At 44.0% G+C, this 16,524-nt stretch overlaps 1 protein-coding gene and 1 long non-coding RNA gene across 5 annotated transcripts in view; one reads left to right on the top strand and one right to left on the bottom strand.

The window, feature by feature from the left end:
* The window catches only part of KCNH1 (potassium voltage-gated channel subfamily H member 1), a 249,115-nt gene extending 233,245 nt beyond the window's left edge, over positions 1 to 15,870 (top strand). For all 4 annotated transcript variants that reach the window (XM_081185983.1, XM_081185984.1, XM_081185985.1 and 1 more), the window contains exons 11-12: positions 3,399 to 4,460; positions 11,272 to 15,870. In XM_081185983.1, coding sequence (XP_081042109.1) covers positions 3,399 to 4,238 — 840 coding nt within the window. In that variant the 3' untranslated portion in view covers positions 4,239 to 4,460; positions 11,272 to 15,870. The remainder of the gene's footprint in view (positions 1 to 3,398; positions 4,461 to 11,271) is intronic.
* LOC308582734 lies at positions 5,559 to 11,112 on the bottom strand. Its single transcript, XR_014005821.1, has 3 exons — positions 10,654 to 11,112; positions 10,041 to 10,617; positions 5,559 to 9,701 (listed from the first exon to the last, which is right to left on the bottom strand). It is a non-coding gene; the product is annotated as an uncharacterized lncRNA (long non-coding RNA).
* Positions 15,871 to 16,524: the final 654 nt, after the last annotated feature.

Here is a 16,524-nt window from a genome sequence, read left to right on the forward strand (position 1 = left end):
ATTAGAGAGGGATGAATCTGTCACATTTCTCATTTTACCAAAGCTGAGTTCAGCCAGCCCACATCCGTGTGTAAAGTTGTCTTTTAAAAGCCTGCACACACAAAACCATGCATTTTATGAGCATTTCTCATCCATATGCAATTTTGTGTGCAATTTGCCTAATGTGTGCATTTTGTGAGTCATTTTCCATCATAGAATGCCATTTTGTATATTATTTCCTGTAATGGGTGCATTTTTGTGCACCATTTTGACTGGAAAACTGTGTCACAAAATTCAGTTCGCTTACTGGCTTAGGAAGCATACACTTCTCCCCCATCCTTACCTAGACAACCCTCTAAATTAGAGTGATGTGAATCTTTATCCTTTCTGTGCTGTGGTGGAGAGGGAAACCGTCAGATCCCGACCGCACGTACAAAGTCACCGTGCAGCTTCCAGCAGAACTGGCGCTGGATCTTCTTATGCCATTGCTACTTTATGCATGGCTTTCGCGTTGAGATGTGGAAACGAAGTGTTTGCAAAGATGAAAAACCTCTCATTTCCCATTTGGCAGCTCTAACTGCCAAGTTCACCTACCTCTCTAAACGGCAGAAATTAGCAAAGCTATTTGTTTGTGTGTCTGCCCAGCATCGAGGAGAATACCAAGTAGGATTAGCATCATCAGGGAAACATAACGTCTCATTATTTTGTGTGCCTGTTATAACTCTCTTAATATAAATATACCACTTTGACATGTGTTTATTTATTTGTTTAGCTGCTTGTTGTTGTTTTTAATTAACATCTATAACACAAAAGTTATTTCTTACTGGGGTACTAACGATTTCTTAGCTAAAATTATGAGGAGCTAGTAATCATAACTCGGCTCATAACTCCTGGTGGGGAGGGGCAGAGTTTAGTTATGTGCCTGATAAGTGGCTGCACTATCACTTGTTGACTTGGATGTATTTAAAAGAGGATGGGGGTGGAATCATGGAGAATAAAGGTATCAATGGCTACTAGCCATGAATCAGGAGGCGGGTGGAGCTGTGATCTAAACCACTGAGCCTCTTGGGCTTGCTGATTGGAAGGTCAGCGGTTCTAATCCCCACAACAGGGTGAGCTCCTGTTGCTTCTGCCAACCTAGCAGTTTGAAAGCACAATAGGTACCACTGTGGCGGGAAGGTGAACAGTGTTTCCATGTGTTCTGGTTTCCGGCACGGTGTTCCGTTGGGCCAGAAGTGGTTTAGCCATGCTGGCCACATGACCTGGAAAGCTGTCTGTGGACAAACATCAGCTCCCTTGACCTGAAAGTGAGACCCCATAGTCGCCTTTGACTGGGGTCCTTTACCTTTACCTTACCTTACTAGCCATGAAGACTGGGTTCTGCCCCCACTCTCGGAGGCACCATGTCTCTGGATACAAGTTGCTGAGCATTGCAGGTGGGAAGAATGCTGTTGCTAGCTTTCCATGGGCATCTGGTTGGCCACTGCAAGAATGGGATGCTCGGCTAGATGAGCCATTGACCTGATCCAAAAAGGCTCTCCTGATGGTCTTATGCCCCAAGTGGCTGCCAAGGGTAGCCCTTTCAAAGAGGCTTTCCTTCAACAACAGCAGATCTCAATAGCCTTTTTACCTCAGTGCAGAAATCTTGGTTAACCAACTCCTTGAGCTCATAAATGGTGATGAGGTTTCAGGAGGAAGTTGAGGGAAAGCCGTGCTACAAATTAAGGGGGTTTAGTAGCAGAAGGAAAGGGAACAGGTGAGAAGGGGAGCAAGTCCACAGCAATGAGTAAAGCAAGGGTGGCAGAACTGCAGCTGTGTAATATAATCTGTGGCCTGAGGGACATGAAGATGTGAGTGTACATATGTTACTGGAAGGCTGTTTCCCTGGTGGGCCTTGCCCAGATCATGTGATGATTGTTCATGCCAGGGCCAGTTGTCCCTGTGAAGCAGGGTGTGTGTGTGTACAGATTGAAAGCAGTGGTACAACTCAGATGACTCACCATCGGCACCTGCTGATGACTCATGCCATCCACACCTGCTGATGATGTCACTGCTCAAATAGGGAACAGAGAGCCCTGCCATAAAGGATTTGTTTTTTTATGGTCGCTATCTACATTGGTAGCAAATAAACTGGACCTGAACAGTAAATAACCTTGTGTGGCCTGGATTAATGAAGGAGTCATACCTGGCCAAGGGCAGCATATGTAAAGACCTTGCTGCAATATTCAGACCCTGATTTTTGTCATCACTGCCATCACAGGTAGGGCTGTTCATAGAGCCAGATGCAGCAGCAAATGTGGATTTTACTTTGGTTTCTACGCACACCCTTCCATCCTCCACCCAGGAAAGCAAGAGGCATTAGTAGAGTTCATAGACTCGTTGCTCCCATGCAAAAACTCTCAGGGAAGGTGCAAAGCAGGTGAGGGGTGTGGCCTGATTGAGCCCCAGGAGCCAGGCAGAGAGGCCTGGAGGGCTGCATTTGGCCCTGAGTCTGAAGTTCCCAACCCCTGATCTAGAATTGATGTTCCCATTGAAATGGAAATCTGAGTGCACAGGGTGGGTTTCCTTGTGATATTAGGAATGAATGGAACGGGGACACCCACACCCACACCCACACCCACCCATGCACCCCACCACTTTTCTTGCTCAACCCAAGCCTTTTTGTGGAGTACTAGAGCCTGGAAAACTGGCTGAGAGCCAGCCACTCCCCCGACTGCTCTTATCTAAGAACTGCACAAACCTTCTAAGCGAGGGTTGTGTTCAAAGAGAGGCCTGGCTGCTATTTGAAGGCCTCTGGGGATTTATGTGGTTCCACCCATACAATCAGCCTAGAGAAACTGGTGTTTAAGTCTATTAATTCTGACCTCTATCCACAATCCTTGCATTGACTTTGAGTTTGTGTAAGAGATGGAGTAAACTGAAATGTAACAAGCACCTCAATGCAATAGCACTACTGTCTTGTAGAGCGATTATATTGTTTTGTAATACTGCATTTAGGATGTGCTAGATAGTCTCCACATGTGGAATGCTAGGCGCTTCTGAATAACAACAAAAATCCCTCTTTGAATCATATGTCAGCTGCCTGGGATAATCTGCTCATGTATATTTATGGGAAAGGTCCATAGCTCAGGAGCAGAGCATCTGCTATGCATGCAGGAGGTCCCAGGTTCAAATTCCTGGCCTCTTTAGGCAGGGCTGGGACTGTCCCCTGCCTGAACCCTTGGAGATAGGCTGCCAGTCAATGTAGACGAAATTAAGAAAGATGGATCAATGGTCTAGCTTAGCATTAGGCAGAGTCCTGTGCTCCTGTATCATGAGCTATTGAGCATGCAGAATTATCAGTTCAAATAATGAAAATGGATATCCTTTCCCACTCTGGTTCTCTAACCCTTAGTGTGATATATTTTTCCCCGTTGCAGATTGTATTCCGGAAGATTAGTGACGTCAAGCGAGAAGAAGAAGAGAGGATGAAAAGGAAGAACGAAGCCCCTTTAGTCTTGCCACCTGACCATCCAGTCCGCCGGCTTTTTCAAAGATTTAGGCAGCAGAAGGAGGCCCGGTTGGCTGCAGAAAGAGGCCGAGACGACTTGGATGTGGAGAAAGGCAACATTCTGGGAGACCACCCTTCACGCACTGTGGTTAAAGCTAGCATCGTCACCGTCAGGGAAAGCCCCGCAACGCCAATCACCTACCAGTCCGCTTCAACATCTGGGGTATCTGACCAGGCCAAGCTTCAAGCCCCGGCCTCAGACTACATAGGGGCGAAGGTGGCAGGAGACTTTCCGAAGCGCAAAGGCTGGGCAAAGTTCAAAGATGCCTGCGCGAAGGGAGAAGACTGGAACAAAGTCTCCAAGGCGGAATCCATGGAGACACTGCCGGAGAGGACGAAAGTGGTGGGGGAAGCCACTCTGAAGAAGACCGACTCTTGCGACAGTGGCATCACGAAAAGCGACCTGCGCTTGGACAACGTGGGGGAGACGAGGAGTCCTCAGGACCGAAGTCCCGTCCTGGCAGAAGTCAAGCACTCCTTTTACCCCATCCCCGAACAGACTCTTCAGGCCACGATGCTGGAAGTGAAGCATGAGCTGAAGGAGGACATCAAAGCTTTAAACACAAAAATAACGAACATAGAAAAACAGCTTGCTGAGATACTAAGGATATTAGCCTCTAGAAGAAGCTCACAATCACCACAGGAGTTGTACGAAATATCAAGGCCACAGTCTCCAGAATCAGAAAAAGACCTTTTTGGAGCAAGCTGAGGTGGTTCTTTTAAGCAGACGTCAACCGGATATCCCCCGCAAACACAACAAAACACCCACTTCAACGTGTTTTAAGCGAAACATTTAATCTTTTCTTGATGAACTCCATTGAGGGGCCAATCCGTTAACCATGTTCTCCCCCCTCTCTAAATGGTATAGTAACAGGAATTGCAACCTCATGTCGAGATGGCAGCTGACTCTGAAGTCTTTTTGACAGCAAGGGTACAGTTTATAATGTTTATTTTCCCCCTCCTTCTTCGTCAGTGCATCCTTTACCCCTCAAATTGACTTTTGTTATATTAAAAAAGAAAGGAAGAAAAAAGACATTAATAGAAAACTAAGTCATATGTTAAGCCCAGTTCATATACTTACCTGGTTGTTGGAACTTTTTTACATGGTGTTTATTCCTGGGCAAATTCTCCCTCCACATGTCAAATAGTATCTGACACAGGAGCTTCACGTGTGAATGAACAAATCGAAGGCCCCCTTTTGAAGGGGAAGAATCATGTCAATCAGGCGTTCACGTGAATGAACCTGCATGTTAACATTACACTGACTGCATTCATACGATACACTGAAAACACTACGAAGCTTTGAAGAGTTATGACTTCCCCCAAATAATTCTGGGAGTAAGGGTGCCTGAGCATTTTCAGAGACCCTTATTTCCTTCACAGAACTGCAATTCTCAGAGGGGTTTAGCCAGTAATCCCTTTTCACAGGTAATACTGGGAATTATAACTCTGTTAGGGGGCTCCTAACAGATCTTAACGAACAGCTCCCATGATTCTCTGGGGGAAAGCCATGACTGCTTAAAGTGGTCTCATAGTGCTTTCAATGTGTGGTGTGATTGTGGTCCATATGTGTGTGTGGTGGTGTGGAAATCAGGGAGAGAAAGAGTTCCAACACTTTTATTACAAGAGGACCCACAACCGTAGGAAACGCTTTAGGCTTCCACAGTCTGGTGCCCTCCAGGTGTCTTAGACTACAACTCCCATCAGCCCCAGCCAGCAACATTGTACTGACTGGGGCTCATGGGAGATGTAGTCCAAAATATCTGGAGGACACCAGAGTACAGAAAGTGGAAGTACATGAACTGGGCTCCTTTCAAGCTTTGGAACTTGAACATGACTTCACATTGCCAGCTTGCTGAGTAAGATCTCATCATTGTGAAATGGTTTAGCGAGTCCCTTCGCCTTCCTCCTTTTTATGTCTGTATAGCCTTTATAGATCATGTGATCATTGTTTCCTGCTTGGCAGGGGGTTGGACTCGATGGCCCTTGTGGTCTCTTCCAACTCTATGATTCTATGATTCTATGAAATGGCGAGGTTTCACATGGTGGTGACAATGAGGTGGTCCAGAAAAGGGAGCAAAAGGTGGACTTCCTTATCAAAGTATTCAGTGTGTATTTTCACATACGATTCATAGGTGCCATTATTTATTGCCACCTGGTGGTAGAAAAATCTCAGATTTGGGTTGATATCATCTAACAGCAAAGAAACATGAAACTGCGAGGTGGAGTATCCCTGTCATCAAAAATATTTGGAGTTTTTTAAAAAGAGGCCTTCCACACTAATGTGCGTTTGTGATTTTATAAACAAACTCCTGCCCCCACCCCAACGAAAAATTTATATTTTGTGCTCATGATGTTGTTTTGAACTCTCCACTTTGCCTTTTGAGTTTCCTTTAAACAAGATATATGCCAAAGGATGTGGAACTATGTATACGTTAAGACCAATGATGCACACCAACCATTCCGATGTATTTTCTCATTGTAATGGTCCCTGGTACCTTAGGGAGATAGATTGTGCTGTTCTGTCTCTTATCTCATATTCTAAGCTAATGCTGTCTCTCTTGAAATGTATTTGTCTTGAGGAAGACTAACTAGGGCACCTGTAGAAGTAAAAGCAGGTGGGGAAAGAAATTGCTTGTATTAAGGAAAACTCTGTTGTACCAAAGGATGCTGCACCAAGGAGACGGTGAAAATTGCTTAACAGAGAAAGACTGCGTTGCTAGTGGGCTAGTGGACTTGGGGAACCCTCCACATGTTAACAGCCTCCCACAATCCTTGGCCATTGGCCATACTTGCGAGGGCTGATGGGAGCTGTAGTTCAGTCACATCAGAGCAGGGAAGTGGTGCCACATCCTTATTGCCATGGAAGAATAATGCTGCAAAGTGCTGAATCTAAACTGACCTGCAGTTTAACGTTCAGAGATATATTGTTTGGACTATTTTTAATCGAAAGAGCTGTTCATCAGCGATGCAGACTTCCTTTACAAGATGTGGACCGGATCCTGAGAACTGCGGGTGGTGCCCAGCTCATGGAAATCAAATTAGTCCCAACAAATTACTTACATCCACTGATTTCAATGAGTCTGCTCTGAGTATTAGTCTCTGTCTGCGCTACCCATTTAGAGCTCTTTGATAACACTTTACAGAGCCATAGCTTTCCCCCAAAGAATCCTGGGAAGTAAAGTTTGTTAAGGGCACTGAGAGTTCCCCTCACAGAGCTACAATTTTCAGATTGGCTTAACAATCAGTCACAGGGAACTCTGGGCACTTTGGCTCGGTGGGGGAAATAGAGGTTCTGCTAACCACTCTCAGCACATTTAACCAACTACAGTTCCCAGGATTCTTTGGGTTAGGCCATGATTGTTTAAAGTGATATGATACTGCTTTAAAGGTAGAGTGCAGGTGGGGTCAGTTCAGTGCGTCAGACTACACTCTCTGTGCTCAACTCCCTTTCCCAAAGTAGCACCTCCCTGTGCCATTTACCACGTTTTGTGCCCCCATCAAAAGCACAGCAGTATTGCAGATATCCTCGAGTGCAATGCCGCTTCTGAGGAATAGCAGCAGGAGAATCTGCTGGGGCTTAAAAAGAAAAAAGTCCTGCGCACCAAAACGGGTGCTTTGAATCTTTGCATATGGTTTTGATTGCCATTAAACTGCAGGGATGCAGAGAGAGCATTTGCTCTCATCTTCATAATTATTAGGGACAAAAATAGAAAGCGATTCCAATAATACACAGTACATAAAGCTCAGCAGTTAGTAACTCTGCTGCAGTGCTGAGAAGCAGCTCTGGAGGACGTTAGTTCCTTAAGATTAATTTCTTTCAGACAAAGGCAATCACGGACTGCTGCGTGGGAAAGCTGGTGCCATTTTCCTTAGTTTATCCCACAGGATGTTTATAGCTTGCACCAAGTCATAAATTCCAGGGCCGCAGTGTTTACTTGACTAATCAGTTAGGTGGATTGATTAAAAACCTTCAAATTAATTAACCTTTCCATGAATTGGCAGTGGTTTGTCAAAAAAGGAAGGAAGAAAGGAAGGAAAGAAGGAAGGAAGGAAGGAAGGAAGGAAGGAAGGAAGGAAGGAAGGAAGGAAGGAAGGAAGAAAGAAGCAAGCTTGGAGCAGATTTCTGTTCATGGATTGAGTTGGCCCCACCAATTTACTTCTTGTTGTAGTCTTGTGTGCTTTTCTTCTGAGCCCCTTCTGAAGGTCTGTGAGCCTATGAGGTGATGTGGCATTCAGGGCTGTAGCTGGAAGGAAGAGTCAAAGCACACACACACACACACACACACACCGGTTCACATGGGAGTGCCTTCCGCTTGCACAAGAAGCACTTTAGATTCCAGCAAATACATTCATTTTGAACACTGGCATTTGCAAAAACCACAAAAGCAGGTCCAGTTTGGGAAGAGGCATCTTCTCATCTCCCACACATGCCTCGTTCTGTGATGCTACTTATGTGACACATCTAAGCACCGTTCCAAAATTAAAGAAAGCAGGGTTTATTTTCCTCCCTTCAAATCTATTGTTTATCAATATGAAAATGTCTGCAGATTTATTTCATTACTCCCTCAGTGAAAAGCCATATGTTTGAACAGGGTGACAGGATTAATAAGTTTGTCTGATTTTGTGTACCAAAGGCTATTAAGTGAAAGGCTTTAAGTGGATAACCAACAAATAGTTTTCTTTGCTTGATGCTTGGATTTAATACATCTATATATAGGTGTGTGAGAGAAGGTGCGAGAGAAGGGGAGGAGAAACTCTATAGGCTTATAATATAGGGTAGTGGCCATATCCCAGTGGTAGAGAAGATGCTTTGCATGTAAAAGGTTCCAGATTCAGTCCCCAGCATCTCCAGGTAAAAGATCTCCATTAGAACCATGTGGACCTGCTGCCAATCAGTGTAGACTATACTGAGCTAGATGGACCAGTGGTCTGATTATGTGTAAAGCAGTTTCCCATGTTCCACTTTGCAGTGCCAGAATTTCAGGATTTAAGATTCCAAGGGCATCCACTCCAGAATGATATGAAAAACTGATTTCCTATTCTGCAAAGGTATGCAGTGGATAGAATAGCCGAGGAAGCAGAAAGCACTTTCTGTTGAATTAAGCTTATTTTTCCAAATGAGTACATCATTAGGTTCTAATGTTTCCTTCGTGCCAACCTGATGTGCTTGCAAGATCTTGGCTGCAAGGCCCCACCATTGCCAGAGAGTCTTGCTTTTGCAATAGCCCTTCCTCACATTGCTATCCTTCATTCACTTACACTAGAGACTACATCATTGCAGTCCAGTGTCGTTTGTTCAGGTCTGATTTCTGCAGCACTAAGCGGTTAAAGGCTGCTGTTATCTTTCATTAAAAGCTGCCCCTTGCACCTCTTGCAGCTTTTACTGCTTTGTGTCCAGCTGGTAGAGCATGAGACTCTTAATCTCAGGGTCATGGCCTCGAGCCCCATGTTGGGCAAAAGATTCCTGCATTGCAGGGGGTTGGACTATGTGACTATATGACTCTCATGGTCCCTTCCAAGTCTGCAATTCAGTGATTCTATGAGTGCCCTATCTGTCTGTCTACTTGTCAAGTCAAGTTATTTACATTTAGCAATACATCTGGTAACAGCCCTCACCTCCTCTAGTACTGCCACGAGAAGGAAAACAGAACCATAGTTTATTGTTCTGCCCAACCTAGGAACTTTGGTTATTGCTTCTTGTGCGAAACAAACTAGGGATCATTAACCACAATCTGAGGTTAACTTGCATCTGTAAAACATAGTTAATGCTAATAACTATGAGATATAACTGAAAAAGTCCTATGGGTGTGCTGGAAGAGGAGAGAGGAAAAGGAGGAGCTCCTAAACCGGAGGCCCATGCATGTAATGCTAAACTATGCATACCATAAAGAGACGCAGCATCTCACTGAGGGGGAAAAACACCCAACCAATAAAGGAGGCAGAAGCTGCAAGATGGAAGCTACTAATTAACCTTACAGGGGACCTTTGCAGAATGGGACTTACTTGAGAATAATCTCTTGGCCATGGCAAAGGCAGTTATTGGATAATATCACGTTATATTAAGTACCACTTGAACCAGTTTTAATTACACTTCCAGTTCAATGCAGAAAAGCAGTGTCTCAGCAATGCTAAAGATCCCCAATGTGGAATCAAGTGACTACAGTGGTGCCTCGCAAGACGAAAATAATCTGTTCCATTAGTCTCTTCGTCTAGCGGTTTTTTCGTCTTGCGAAGCAACCCTATTAGCGGCTTAGCGGATTAGCGCTATTAGTGGTTTAGCGGCTATTAAAGGCTTAGCGGCTTAGCAGCTAAAAGGCTATTAGCGGCTTAGAAAAAGGGGGGGAAGCGAAAAAAAACACAAGACTCACAAGACGTTTTCGTCTTGCGAAGCAAGCCCATAGGGAAATTCGTCTTGCGAAGCGCATCGAAAAACGGAAAACCCTTTTGTCTAGCGGGTTTTTCGTCTTGCGAGGCATTCGTCTTGCGGGGCACCACTGTACTGGTTAACTTTCAAGGCAAATTCAAGAACCAACCAATTAACACAGATCAATACAGCATGTGTCCCGCCTAGCCCACCAGCCATAAAATGTGTCCTGCCAGGGGCTTAATAAACATGTTGCAATCTCTCAGATTCTTGACAAGCCGCACAGGGGCTGAGAGAAAATGGCCCCTCAGAATTCTCCATGCCTTTGTTGGCAGCAAAAGGCAGGGAATTTCACTGAATATTCTTCAGGCCAGGGCTGAAATTATTTCAACAGTTTAAAAGGAACTTGGAAAAGATTATACAAACAACAACAACAACAATAATCAGAAAATTATTTCTTGTGAAATTTCAGCTCACTTGAAAGTTCATTTATTTTGGTGGGTGGTAGCAATCAGCTAGGGACCAAATTGTTTCCTGCTACACTAAAAAAAATTACATAACGTTAAAACAAGATTTACAGTTGCACCCACAATCATGGAGGGCAAAACTGGGGAGGTCATTATGCAGAATATTATACAGCGGAGGACTGGAATTCTTTAATAGATCAGGAGAAGCTCAGAAGAGAAATTTTTCAAAATTTGGTCAAGAAAGTTAGGGTCAGCTCTACTTCCCCACCCCAATTTCTGCACTCCTAGACAAGAGCAAAAGGAGTCTATTGAACATGGAATGCTGCCTTTGGCTTGATGTCTCAAGTTGTGCAGGACTTCCTTGAATTATTGTGCTCTTATTCCCCCCATGCATTCTGATCCCCTTTATTCTTCCATTCATGGTATCAGTAAGATAGCTACAATTCAGAGAACCAGGAAGAATCTTGCAACACAGGGCACCCACAGCTAAACACAAAGGAAGTTATCTGCAAGCTGTATAGTTGCTGATGAATTGTAGCACACATAATGAGCAGAGGGAAGAGGAAAATATAAGCAAAGCATGCTACGTTTAAATATACCCTTGGAAATAGGCAAAATGTGTAAAAGAAATATCCTTTTCACCATACATGCTGAAAACTGCTACCCCATTGTGGTACAATGTTGATCTTTACCACGGTGAAATGACTTTGGAGGTTTCCAGATAAATCAAATTTAATTTGTACTCAATTTCAGGGGGGGGGGAGCAAATCTCTGAAATGATGCAAATTCTTCTCAGAATCTGACACCCATATTTTTAAACGTTCTGTGTCTTCAGATACATGTGTTTCTGTTGGAGATTTCCTGTGCAATATTAAAAACACCCTTCTTGCTTTAAATTTCATTTACAGCGGTGTCCCGATTTCCCCGAGAACATCCAGTTTAACAGCTCCGAAGGTGATGTTCTGCATCTACACTCCTTCACTTAATGAATCGAAAGAGCTATTTGCTGTGAACATCCTGGTGATTTTTGTTTCTTTGTTTTGACTCAGTTATAGAGTTGGCGTGGACCCATTTAAAACACAATTTTATTATTATTTTTTAAAAAGCAATTTTTATTAGTAAATGTGTATGTGATTATGCAGCTACACAATACGTGTGTCTGCATTAGTTCCGTCTATAATTAGTGTTATTGGACAATTCACAGCATATCCTTCAGTCTGCGATCAAGATATCAAAACAATAACAGAAGTCTTCCCCAGTGGACAAATGTATTCTGTTGGTCCAGTTCAGCAATGAGGATCGTGTTAATCTGCAGTGGGGCGGGGGTGTTTAATTTCCTTGTTCTGCTTAATATTTCTATAGTATACTTTGATTGAATTGTAACTATGCCGCTGGGATATGGTCTAACAAATGTCAGGGCAGCCAGGACTCTTAATGCAGAAATCTCAGAGCTGTATTAGAAGTCTTTCTGTGTAAATAAGGAGGCGATTAATATTTAACCCTTGGGGGAAACATGAGCATAATCTTAAAGCCAGAAGGTCTCTGCCTTGGATGAGATTTCAATGTGCATGAAATGTGCAGCACATAGACCACATCAGCATGGCCACTTCATTCAGCCATGAAGATACAGGCCTGGAGATGGGTTTTTACAGTCACAGCTAATGTAGATGGTGGACTCACAAGTCCCTTTTGAACCCCACACTAGCTAGACGCATCTCTTGGCGCATAAGGGGATGTGGGTGTGTTTGCACAAGGCCATTGGCTGTTGCGTGTGCTTGGCTGCATGTAAAGTGAGCTGGCTTTCCTTTGTTTCAATACCTATGGCTTTTTAATTTTAAAAGTGAAGATCTTCCAAGCTGGCTGGCACAAACCTTCCAGTGCCAGGCTTGTATGAGAAATTGCAGGCAAGGAGGGCCAAAATAAATAAATACATTAATTGTGCCACAGGGCACAGGGTGGTGGGGAAAATATGTTGCCCCGACCTTGAGACAAATTTCAAGAGGTGGGGAATCAGACCTTGCATTGATTCCTCCTTTCTGCTGTTGAGGAGTAGCTCCTCTCATCCAGGCCTTTCATTGTGCAACAAGTGTGCAGAAAGCTGCAAAAAAATTGTGATGCTGCCACAGTGTGTGTGTGCCCGCCCTACTTTGTGCTGCAGAAAGTGCCTGCTTATGTTCACGGAGCCCTTTATTGTTGCATGGATGGCATTGTTGTGGTACAAAATCGTAGTTCAGGAATTTCAGGAGTTATGCTCATCGCACATCAGGGACTGCTGGTGCAACACCCTTTGCCACTTTTCCTATTGTCATGGCTGTATTTGCTAGAAGGACTCGTCTTCCCTGCACTCCACCCTTTCACACTGTTTAGCTCGTGTGCTTTCTTTGGACTCCCCAGATGAACCAGCGAAATCTGTAGCTCTCCTCCTTTGCAGCGATAAGGTGGTGACGAAGAAGAGGGCCTAGAGTCGGGATGGCGAACGGTGACCCATCCAGTAGGCAATGCCAGATGGGGCTGGAATGGAGCTCAGTGACACCTGAAGGGCCAAAGGTCCCAATTCATGACCTAGGAAACCCAGCAGGCACAAACCACTTATGCCCCTCAACGACATGGTGGAAGCAAAACTGTATTCACCTGGGAAGGGCCATAACTCAGTGGCTTTGCAGGCAGAAGGTCCCAGGTCCACTCCCCAGCATTTCCAGATAGAGAGACCCTCAGTCTGAAACTGGAGAGCCACTGGCTATCAGGGCTGGGCAAGATGGACCAATGGTCTGATGGGAACTTTCCTATCTTCCTATGTTTCTATATAGCAGTAGTTCTGAAGCAAGTCCTGTGGCAACATATTAGGATACTAGCTACTCCTGGGTATGGGGGTTCTGAACCAGGACCTGGTCAGCATTTACTGAGTTTTGGCACTGACCACGGTTTTAGTATATATTCCCATATTACGTTAAATTGCATTTGGGTCTCGCTATGTGCTTGAATATCTGACTATTGGTTGTGTGTGGAAGACTGACATCTGCCATAGCTTTCCATCTGCATTACAGACCAACTGAAGCAAGGCCCAGTTTTATTCTCATGGGTGAAAAAGCCCCTTAGGAACGGCCATGCCCTGTGTCTTTTATGGGAAGCGTATGCGAAGTATAGTATATATATATGATTCCTGTTTTTCCATGCCTAGATCCAGTAGTCTAAAATGTAGAAAATATAGGATATTTAGATAGCTACTATATTTCTTACAGGACAGTGGTTGCTGGCCTTTTCTGACCCAAGGGTCGTACTGACAGTCACCCCTGCACGGACCACCTGTCAATAGTGGGCAAGGTCAAAATATAATTTGTGTGTTTGTGTAAGTGTGCCTTCATGCGCGCGTGCGCGCCCACACACACACACAAATACAAATTGCATGTAAACATGCAGGCATACACACACATACACACACAACTCTTTCTCTATCTGTCCCTCCCTCAAGGCACAATGAGGGTCTCTTAAAAAATCATCCCCACCCAAGTATGAAGATGGGGGAGCACAATATGTGATGAGCAAAAGGCTGTGCTTCAAGGACCACCACCACCACCACCACGGAGAGAGCTTTTGCCTTTTACTTTTTGCCGAGACAGCACTTAACCTCCCAGTCTCAGTACTCTGATGCTCAGTGCTGCGATTGAGAGAGACAAAACTCCTCTACCTGCTCTTCAGAGGAGTATAATCTCTGCCAGGCAGGCAGAGGGATTTAATCTTTTGATCTCCATGCTGAGCACTACAACACTGAGATTTGGAGGCAAAGCTGGATTGGGTTGGCAGGCCACTCCTCGCAGCTTCCCCAATCTGGCCTGAGGACTGCGGTTTAGCCTCCCCTGCTTTGGAGCAAGGTTTGGCATGTGAGTGAAGTGAAATATATACCCGCTGGTGGTGCTTTCTCACCACTGCCACAGGTCACCTGCAGGTGCTTCTTAAGCTGCCCTTATCACAAAGCTGACCCACTCTGAGCGCCATGGTTTGCAGGTGCCCCTCCATGCTGCGTTTACCAACTTGGTGCAACCGCACTTGTGCCATGGGTAGCTGTTGACTCATTGGCGTCTGACTCTGTGGAAAACAGTCAAGCAACGCAGCCTCTAGGGGCGTAGGAGGGAATAACCAATCATCTGCATTTCAAAGTAATAATAAGCATTTCAAAGACAGGGATCCTCACTGGGAGGCTTCCCAGAATTCAGTTATATAAGAAACACTGTCATTAGTACAGTATCTTTGATCTGAGTTGTTTTCCCCTACCACACCCTCATGCCACACACTGCTGTGGCAAGGATGGATTTGCGCTAAGTACGAAAACAAAGCTTCTTGCAATAAGTTGTTTTTAACATTTAGCCTTAAGACCCCTTTCCGTCAGTGATAAAGAGTTGAAACTATGATGCTGTCATGGACTCCCTTTCTACCCTTCTGTATAGTGTTCACTACAGTGTTGCCTCAAGATATAAAGCACTTTGATTAGATTTCTTAAGTCTAATGGAAATCGTGCATCGGTAATTCGATTTATTTCTCCACATATTGCCTTCTGACTACCGTAGTTTTTCTGTAGCCTTTCCCCCCGTTCGTCTGCAAGGACACTTCATCGCCATTGCCACAGACACTTTTATATATCAGGGAGCTGACACCTCATGCTGCTAAAAGTGTTTTGTGTATTGATCGAAGTCTCTCTCACACCCATTATTCTTGACCAAGGTAGTGTGCTTCTTCTGCCGCCATCGTCTATCTCCACATGACGCCTGAGTGTCGTAGGACCCGGTGTGACAAATCCCACAATGTTATTGTAACTGGAATCAGAACTACCAATGCTGGAGGTGTCTGGGATTTTTAAAAGGAATAAATGCTCGTTTTTTATTTTTATTTTCAAAGAGATTTTCAAAGGGCAATGATTTCCCTCCCCACCCCCATTGGTCTTATTCCTATTTAATGTCCTCTGTTTTGAAAGGAATCATTTGAATAATAGAAAGATTCAATAATCTTGTATCAGGATGAACTGCTAAACAAAGTAATATGACTTTTCATAATGAATGTGTTATATTATTGTACCTTCATACGCTCCATATTTTTCCATCACCTGAAAACATGCTGAAACCTTCCTTTTCCACGTCTGCATGGACACTTTATGGCTATCCAGTAATGCAGTTTTTCTGGCACTTTAAAAGAAAATGTACTCCACTTGTTTTTCTCCTTTCCAGAATCCAACAAATACTATCTCTTTTTTGATTATTTCTTTGCATTTGTCACTTTGTCTTACTGAGCATGAATAAAACAAAGATGAATAAGTAGATACTATTTTTGTGGTCAGCTGAAAAAGCTGCCAGTAGAGAGAGTATATATCTCCTGTTTTGGAATGTCCTGATAAAGTTGCTGTCACAAGATATGAATAAATACCCCCTTACTGACATTTTTAAACAAGCACAAATAATATTTGTAAAGACAAATTTTAATTTTATTTATTATAGTAATAAACTATTTTATACATTACAGTGTCTTGCCTCTGCAGTGTGTGATTTTCTGCTTGGACAAATGACTGTAATTTTAAGTTTCTTTTCAAAGGCTGCCTGATTATTTCTGAATGCATGTGAAAGAACTGATTGCTCTGCCATTTATTTATTTTTTAAAAACCTTTCGAGTTCTCTCTCATGGGAGGCACTGTCCATGTGGTCTCTGTGGTTTTGCAGACAGGGACAGCTCTGAATTCCGTAATTGGGGATTCCAGAAATTAATTGCCACAGTTCAAGATTCCAGAGTTCATTACAAGCAGGCCTTGGTTCTAGAGTTTTAATTTATTTACCACCTTTAGGATTCCAGGGCAGTGCTCAACAATCTACAGGTGTAATTCCTTTAGTCCTCTTAAGACTGTTGCTCCAAGAGAGGCTTCTCCTTTAAAAAAAAGGGGGGGAGGAGCAGCCAATTTTTGCTGTTTAGCTTCCTCCCATCCAGAGCTCTCCCCTAAGCAAAACCTGTTGCGGGCTTTGGGGAATCAGTGAAAATCACCTCTTTCTCTGCTAGCAGACACCTCTCCTGGGTCAAAAGCCCTTGGCATCACTGGGACATAACCCTGTACTGTATTCCAGCACAAAAAGCGGGGGGGGGGGGGGAGGAGGATAAATAATCTAACAATAAGTTAAAATAGGAAC

This window comes from Podarcis bocagei, assembly GCF_964188305.1.
Source record: "Podarcis bocagei genome assembly, chromosome: 3".
NCBI classification, from domain to species: domain Eukaryota; kingdom Metazoa; phylum Chordata; class Lepidosauria; order Squamata; family Lacertidae; genus Podarcis; species Podarcis bocagei.